General features: G+C 23.1%; 1 protein-coding gene across 1 annotated transcript; it reads left to right on the top strand.

The window, feature by feature from the left end:
* Positions 1 to 4,817: 4,817 nt before the first annotated feature.
* Positions 4,818 to 5,379, top strand: LOC127115265 (uncharacterized). Its single transcript, XM_051046852.1, has 2 exons — positions 4,818 to 5,197; positions 5,356 to 5,379. The coding sequence occupies exons 1-2, from the start codon at positions 4,844 to 4,846 to the stop codon at positions 5,362 to 5,364; spliced, it is 363 nt and encodes a 120-aa protein (XP_050902809.1). The 5' UTR covers positions 4,818 to 4,843; the 3' UTR covers positions 5,365 to 5,379.
* The last annotated feature ends 4,579 nt before the right edge of the window (positions 5,380 to 9,958 follow it).

The raw sequence follows: 9,958 nt of genomic DNA, 5'->3' as shown, positions 1-9,958 counted from the left end.
ATCAAAATCATATCTTTATATTTTGGCAGATAAGGTCGGATGGGTTGTATCATAGTTGGGATGAACAATCATGGGTAAAAAGAGCTAACTGGAACCCTACTTTTTGATGAATAATATATTGTCATAATAATACTTATATAATAATGTTGCATATATTATATATTTATCATATTTTATTACTTTTGATATTTTGCAATATTTTTAATTTATATTTTTTTCATTATTTTCATAGTTGGGATGAACAATCATGGGTAAAAAGAGCTAAATGGAATCCTACTTTTCGATGAATAATATATACTATTTGATGAATAATATTGTCATAATAATATTAATATAGTAATGTTGCATATATTATATTTTCATCATATTTATTACTTTTGATATTTTGCAATATTTTAATTTATTTTTTTTCATTATTTTTATACCACTTAAAATATCGATGCACGCGTTTTTGTAATTTAAAGAACATAATTATTATTATTAAAAAAAGGTTAAAAGATCTACTTATTACATAACGAATTTAAAGGAATTCTACTGTAATTTTACCAGAATAAAATAATTTTTTTAAATTTTAGATTAGTTTAAATTAATTTGTGTAATAAATTAATGACATGATCTCATGGCTACGTGGTCGATAAGATATATATATATATATATATATATATATATATATATATATATATATATATATATATATATGGGTATATGTTAAATAAATAAATTTATTTTCTAAATAATTAAATAATTGTGAAATGTAACATATTATAAAATGTTATTCATTTAAAATTTGTTTAATATATTATTTTAAAAAATACCATTTAAATGTGTGAAAAATTAAAATTAAATGAATTTTGGAAAATGTTAATGATTCATCATAAATACTATGATTAGATTTATTTAAGAAGAATATGTTGTTATAATTATAATTTTAAAATAATTTGTTTAGGGTATTCCCGATATTCTCCTATTTGTTTGTTATTTATTTTACTCTTCCTTTCATTTATTATAGAATATTATTTTTCATAAAAAAATGTAATACAAAATATTTTTAAATTAGAATATTTATATAATTCTTATTTTTGCACATAATTGTTATAATAATTATGTAATTTATTGAAATTTTATGCTCAAAAATATCATCCTTTTAAATTTATTGTTTTTAAAGACCTACGAGGAACCCTATTTTTTGATGAATAATATATTTTTTGAGGAATAATATATTGTCTAAATAATATTAATATATTAATATTGCAAATATTATATTTTAAACATATTTTATTACTTTTGATATTTTGCTATATTTTTTGTTTAAGTTTTTTTCATTATTTTCATACCACTCAAAATGGATGCACGCGTTTGATAATTCAAAGGACCAAATTATTATTAAAAAAACTAAAAGATCCATTTATTACATAACTAATTTAAAGGAATTCTACTGTAACTTTATAATCTAGTTTAAGTTAATTTTGTGGAATAAATTATAGGCATGATCTCATATCTAATGCCTATGTGGTTGATAATATATATATATTGTCATAATAATATTTCAAATCATTGCTTTTGTTATTTTGACAGATTCTTATTTTTTCTGACATTCTCTCATGTGATTGAATATATATTATATATATATATATATATTATATATATATTATATATATATATATATATATATATATATATATATAATATATATATATATATATTATATATAATATATATAATTAATGGATTTTGGAAAATATTAATGATTCATCATAAATATAATGATTAGATTTATTTAAGAAGAATATTTTATATAATTCAAATTATAAAATAATTTATTTTTGGGTATTCCAATATTCTTGATACTCTCTTATCTCTTTTGTTCTATTGCTATTTATTATTACTCTTCCCTTTATTTTATTATAGAATATATTTATTTTTCATAAAAAAAATGAAATACAATATATTTTAAAAATAGAATATTTATATAACTATTATTTTTGCACATAACTATTTGCTATAATTATTATGTAATTTATTGTAATTTTGGGTTCAAAAAAAGTCTTCCTTTTAAATTTATTGTTTTTTTTTGTAAAAATGAACAGATTTTAAATTACATTAATAATGAAAATTACTTCTTTTATTTCATAGTTGTCACACAATTATTAATATACTGTGGTCACTTTAAATTCTATGTCACTATCTTTTTTTCATTTTTATTAATCAATTTTAGTACTAAAAATTATAGTATTTATTGATTGTCTTACTCATTGATTTTAAAACATATATGATCAAACAAATGGTTAATAAAGTGTAACTCAATAAGAGTTATAATAAAAATAATAAAAAAATAGTAAAAGTAATATTTTAAATTAATGTAACATATAACTCATCTACTTAACTAAAATTCCACACTTTATCATTTCCATTGAATTCGATATTTTATCATTGCCATTGAATTTATTTGAACCTTCTAGTGTGTTACAAGATGCTTCTACACATATCGATTTTACAAAAATGAATAAAAATTATTTAAAGAAAAATGTATACAGAGAATGATAGGTTTTCACAAAGAAAAATAGCTTGTCAAAATACTTGTGCAACCGACATTTTATTCAAGTCTACAATGCATGCTTATATAGCATTATCATGTGACTGTTGAAGGGCAAAATAGGGAAAGCTCATTTGAGTGGCAATCCACTGTTGGATGGAAAAGAAATGATATTGTATATTATCCTTTCGCCCACAAAATCAGTGACATGTGTGATGTATAGTACTATCTTTGCCCATGAAATCAGGTAGTGGAAAAGTTGTTCGACGTTCCCATTTCGATTTTATCTTCAAACTCATTGGCTTCTGATGAAAGATGGTTGAAGCATAAAGTGAAGAGGTAGGGAGCTGGATTCAGAGACTTTAGACCTTGGGTTAGAATATTGACAGCGTCAGTAATCTGGCTTGAGGTCTTCAGTATCTTTAGAATCTTCAGAGTCTTCAGAATCCTCAGTCAGAACCTTGATAACTTCAATTGTCTGACTTGAGATCTTCAGAATCTTCAGCTTCATAACACAACTTCAGAAGTTTGCCATTCTTTAGAAGTTTGGTTATCGGAGTCACATTCAGAAGCACGAACTGAGAGAACATTGCAGCAACAACATAGAGTCTCCTCAGAAGCTTCTAATGAGTGAAACAACTTAGAAGCAGAAAGAACATTGCAACAACAATAATGACGCCTTTTCAGAATTTCTAATACTTTGTGCAGAAGAGGATTTAGAGGCACATAAGATGTTGCACATCATATATTCAAAATCAGAACTAGTTGTTAAAGCTTCACAATAATAAACCAAACCATTAGGGTACCAAAATTGTTCTCACACAAATGCTTTATTGTTATCATCAAAACTCAAGGTATAAATGCAAAAAACAAATCTTGTTCTAACAAGTGGGACTTAAAAGAAAATACAAAAAAACCCTGTAATAAACTTTATCCACAAGTTTCTGAAAAGAATTAATTCTAATAATAACTTACCAGTCATCCGTCATCAACTCAAAATTATAAGTTATGAATAAATAGTTATAAGCTCTAAGCTATCAATTAATTTATCAACTTTAAATATTCGGTTGAACTGTAATTCTTTTTGTCGGGATACTTCTCAAGTCATATTTACGATTCTAACTATAATATTAATATGTTATTAAAAACTTCGAATATAATACAATAAATGCCTACGACCTCGTTATCAACACAATTTAAGGCTTTAAAAGGAGTTTTTTTAAACGTGTGTATTTAATGCTTCGGAAATTGAAATATTTATGTTATAGAATATTTTCTTTATTTAAAATGCATAAAGAGTGTCCTCGATGCACTCGTTAGCATTTTTAAATTGCAATAATATGAATAATTTTTTTTTATATTGTCTCATGTTTTGCTAACTATAAAAGGATATCTTGCATCAAATATTTGACTTTTTATTTATTCACTATTAAATTTTAAATTTCAGTTATTAGTTTACAAAAATAAAAATATAAAAATATTTTGTTTAAATTTTTGAAATATTTATATTGAGATATAAAATTTATTATGGGTACGGATTGAGTGATGATTAGAATCAAATTATATGCGAGATATGTGGTAATTGTCTTTTATATTTGAATATTTGTTTAATTTATGTGTGAGATCTATTTGATCAATTGTCTTATGGATGACGCTTTATTTTGTGATATTATAATATTTTTGTGTTGAAAATTAAATAGTATAATTGGGAGACTTCACGTAAAATCTTTCTTAAAAAAAGTATATAAACTTAAATTAATTCAATAAATATTTATTTAAAATTTCATAAAAAATTATTAATGTCTTTTATTGCATTTAATGAATTAAATATTTTTTTGCAAGTTGAGATTTGTAAGGATATTATTAAGATTTTTTATATTATATTGAAACCTTTGATTGTTTGCTTAACCATTTTATTTTAGAAATTTACAGTCATTTATTATAATATATATTTAATTTACTGTTTATTAGAGATTTTTTTTATAGAAAATCATTTTAAATATTTATGTTTCCTTCTATTGAATGTATATGAAAGAAAAAGGCACTTTGTTTTAATTTCATTGTATGAGCTAGAATTAACATAAATACATTTTTAGAAAATTAGTGTTATGATTTGTGCCAAATGATTATTTTGGAACATATATTGGAAGTATCCTTGATTGAAGTCATTCACAGCACTAAAAGTGTGAATCAAGTCAATATAACTGTTATTATTATTTGGTTACCATATTGAGATATTAAAATTATTAGGGGTGTGTGAGTGTCTTGATATAAATATAGAGTCAAGTCTTACATTTTATTTACTTTAAAATGACAACTCTTTGGCATGTTGTCCTTTTAATTGTTCTTTTAGTTTCTCTCGGTAATACTCCAATAAATGCCAAGCTTTCAATCGATGTAGGAGAGAGTATTATAAAAATTCAAACTATGTTATCAGAAAATGTGAGATACAATTGTGGCTCGGCGGGAAGCTTTGCGGGATCTTCGGGATCAACATCTCAAATAGTAGTTGCATCTTCCACTAATACTGAATGTGATGTCCTGCGAAGCAGTTATAATAGTGTATTTCTTGCTCATGATGTTGCATATGATCAAAATCATATCTTTATATTTTGGCAGATAAGGTCGGATGGGTTGTATCATAGTTGGGATGAACAATCATGGGTAAAAAGAGCTAACTGGAACCCTACTTTTTGATGAATAATATATTGTCATAATAATACTTATATAATAATGTTGCATATATTATATATTTATCATATTTTATTACTTTTGATATTTTGCAATATTTTTAATTTATATTTTTTTCATTATTTTCATAGTTGGGATGAACAATCATGGGTAAAAAGAGCTAAATGGAATCCTACTTTTTGATGAATAATATATACTATTTGATGAATAATATATTGTCATAATAATATTAATATAATAATGTTGCATATATTATATTTTCATCATATTTTATTACTTTTGATATTTTGCAATATTTTAATTTATTTTTTTCATTATTTTTATACCACATAAAATATCGATGCACGCGTTTGTTAATTTAAAGAACATAATTATTATTAAAAAAAGGTTAAAAGATCTACTTATTACATAACGAATTTAAAGGAATTCTACTGTAATTTTACCAGAATAAAATAATTTTTTTAAATTTTAGATTAGTTTAAATTAATTTTGTGTAATAAATTAATGACATAATCTCATGGCTACGTGGTCGAGATAGATATATATTATATATATATATATATATATTATATATATATATATATATATATATATATATATATATATATATATATATATGGGTATATGTTAAATAAATAAATTTATTTTCTAAATAATTAAATAATTGTGAAATGTAACATATTATAAAATGTTATTCATTTAAAATTTGTTTAATATATTATTTAAAAAAATACCATTTAAATGTGTGAAAAATTAAAATTAAATGAATTTTGGAAAATGTTAATGATTCATCATAAATACTATGATTAGATTTATTTAAGAAGAATATGTTGTTATAATTATAATTTTAAAATAATTTGTTTTAGGGTATTCCCGATATTCTCCTATTTGTTTGTTATTTATTTTTACTCTTCCTTTCATTTATTATAGAATATATTTATTTTCATAAAAAAATGTAATACAAAATATTTTTAAATTAGAATATTTATATAATTCTTATTTTTGCACATAACTATTTGTTATAATAATTATGTAATTTATTGAAATTTTATGCTCAAAAATATCATCCTTTTAAATTTATTGTTTTTAAAGACCTACGAGGAACCCTATTTTTTGATGAATAATATATATTTTTTGAGGAATAATATATTGTCTTAATAATATTAATATATTAATATTGCAAATATTATATTTTGAACATATTTTATTACTTTTGATATTTTGCTATATTTTTTGTTTAAGTTTTTTTCATTATTTTCATACCACTCAAAATGGATGCACGCGTTTGATAATTCAAAGGACCAAATTATTATTAAAAAAACTAAAAGATCCATTTATTACATAACTAATTTAAAGGAATTCTACTGTAACTTTATAATCTAGTTTAAGTTAATTTTGTGGAATAAATTATAGGCATGATCTCATATCTAATGCCTACGTGGTTGATAATATATATATATTGTCATAATAATATTTCAAATCATTGCTTTTGTTATTTTGACAGATTCTTATTTTTTCTGACATTCTCTCATGTGATTGATATATATATCTATATATATATATATATATATATATATATTATATATATATATAATTAAATGGATTTTGGAAAATATTAATGATTCATCATAAATACAATGATTAGATTTATTTAAGAAGAATATTTTATATAATTCAAATTATAAAATAATTTATTTTTGGGTATTCCCAATATTCTTGATACTCTCTTATCTCTTTTGTTCTATTGCTATTTATTATTACTCTTCCCTTATTTTATTATAGAATATATTTATTTTTCATAAAAAAAATGAAATACAATATATTTTAAAAATAGAATATTTATATAACTATTATTTTTGCACATAACTATTTGCTATAATTATTATGTAATTTATTGTAATTTTAGGTTCAAAAAATCTTCCTTTTAAATTTTATTTTTTTTTTGTAAAAATGAACAGATTTAAAATTACATTAATAATGAAAATTACTTCTTTTATTTCATAGTTGTCACACAATTATTAATATACAGTGGTCACTTTAAATTCTATGTCACTATCTTTTTTCATTTTTATTAATCAATTTTAGTACTAAAAATTATAGTATTTATTGATTGTCTTACTCATTGATTTTAAACATATATGATCAAACAAATGGTTAATAAAGTGTAACTCAATAAGAGTTATAATAAAAATAATAAAAAAATAGTAAAAGTAATATTTTAAATTAATGTAACATATAACTCATCTATTTAACTAAAATTCCACACTTTATCATTTCCATTGAATTCGATATTTATCATTGCCATTGAATTTATTTGAACCTTCTAGTGTGTTACAAGATGCTTCTACACAGATCGATTTTACAAAAATGAATAAAAATTATTTAAAGAAAAATGTATACAGAGAATGATAGGTTTTCACAAAGAAAAATAGCTTGTCAAAATACTTGTGCAACCGACATTTTATTCAAGTCTACAATGCATGCTTATATAGCATTATCATGTGACTGTTGGAGGGCAAAATAGGGAAAGCTCATTTGAGTGGCAATCCACTGTTGGATGGAAAAGAAATGATATTGTATATTATCCTTTCGCCCACAAAATCAGTGACATGTGTGATGTATAGTACTATCTTTGCCCATGAAATCAGGTAGTGGAAAAGTTGTTCGACGTTCCCATTTCGATTTTATCTTCAAACTCATTGGCTTCTGATGAAAGATGATTGAAGCATAAAGTGAAGAGGTAGGGAGCTGGATTCAGAGACTTTAGACCTTGGGTTAGAATATTGACAGCGTCAGTAATCTGGCTTGAGGTCTTCAGTATCTTTAGAATCTTCAGAGTCTTCAGAGATCCTCAGTCAGAACCTTGATAACTTCAATTGTCTGACTTGAGATCTTCAGAATCTTCAGCTTCATAACACAACTTCAGAAGTTTGCCATTCTTTAGAAGTTTGGTTATCGGAGTCACATTCAGAAGCACGAACTGAGAGAACATTGCAGCAACAACATAGAGTCTCCTCAGAAGCTTCTAATGAGTGAAACAACTTAGAAGCAGAAAGAACGAATATTGCAACAACAATAATGACGCCTTTTCAGAATTTCTAATACTTTGTGCAGAAGAGGATTTAGAGGCACATAAGATGTTGCACATCATATATTCAAAATCAGAACTAGTTGTTAAAGCTTCACAATAATAAACCAAACCATTAGGGTACCAAAATTGTTCTCACACAAATGCTTTATTGTTATCATCAAAACTCAAGGTATAAATGCAAAAACAAATCTTGTTCTAACAAGTGGGACTTAAAAGAAAATACAAAAAAACCCTGTAATAAACTTTATCCACAAGTTTCTGAAAAGAATTAATTCTAATAATAACTTACCAGTCATCCGTCATCAACTCAAAATTATAAGTTATGAATAAATAGTTATAAGCTCTAAGCTATCAATTAATTTATCAACTTTAAATATTCGGTTGAACTGTAATTCTTTTTGTCGGGATACTTCTCAAGTCATATTTACGATTCTAACTATAATATTAATATGTTATTAAAAACTTCGAATATAATACGAGAAATGCCTACGACCTCGTTATCAACACAATTTAAGGCTTTAAAAGGAGTTTTTTAAACGTGTGTATTTAATGCTTCGGAAATTGAAATATTTATGTTATAGAATATTTTCTTTATTTAAAATGCATAAAGAGTGTCCTCGATGCACTCGTTAGCATTTTTAAATTGCAATAATATGAATAATTTTTTTTTATATTGTCTCATGTTTTGCTAACTATAAAAGGATATCTTGCATCAAATATTTGACTTTTTATTTATTCACTATTAAATTTAAATTTCAGTTATTAGTTTACAAAAATAAAATATAAAAATATTTTGTTTAAATTTTTGAAATATTTATATTGAGATATAAAATTTATTATGGGTACGGATTGAGTGATGATTAGAATCAAATTATATGCGAGATATGTGGTAATTGTCTTTTATATTTGAATATTTGTTTAATTTATGTGTGAGATCTATTTGATCAATTGTCTTATGGATGACGCTTTATTTTGTGATATTATAATATTTTTGTGTTGAAAATTAAATAGTATAATTGGGAGACTTCACGTAAAATCTTTCTTAAAAAAAGTATATAAACTTAAATTAATTCAATAAATATTTATTTAAAATTTCATAAAAAATTATTAATGTCTTTTATTGCATTTAATGAATTAAATATTTTTTTGCAAGTTGAGATTTGTAAGGATATTATTAAGATTTTTTATATTATATTGAAACCTTTGATTGTTTGCTTAACCATTTTATTTTAGAAATTTACAGTCATTTATTATAATATATATTTAATTTACTGTTTATTAGAGATTTTTTTTATAGAAAATCATTTTAAATATTATGTTTCCTTCTATTGAATGTATATGAAAGAAAAAGGCACTTTGTTTTAATTTCATTGTATGAGCTAGAATTAACATAAATACATTTTTAGAAAATTAGTGTTATGATTTGTGCCAAATGATTATTTTGGAACATATATTGGAAGTATCCTTGATTGAAGTCATTCACAGCACTAAAAGTGTGAATCAAGTCAATATAACTGTTATTATTATTTGGTTACCATATTGAGATATTAAAATTATTAGGGGTGTGTGAGTGTCTTGATATAAATATAGAGTCAAGTCTTACATTTTATTTACTTTAAAATGACAACTCTTTGGCATGTTGT

This window comes from Lathyrus oleraceus, chromosome 1, assembly GCF_024323335.1.
Source record: "Lathyrus oleraceus cultivar Zhongwan6 chromosome 1, CAAS_Psat_ZW6_1.0, whole genome shotgun sequence".
In the NCBI taxonomy this organism is placed as follows: Eukaryota; Viridiplantae; Streptophyta; class Magnoliopsida; order Fabales; family Fabaceae; genus Lathyrus; species Lathyrus oleraceus.
This window is presented reverse-complemented; position numbering and strand designations above follow the sequence as displayed.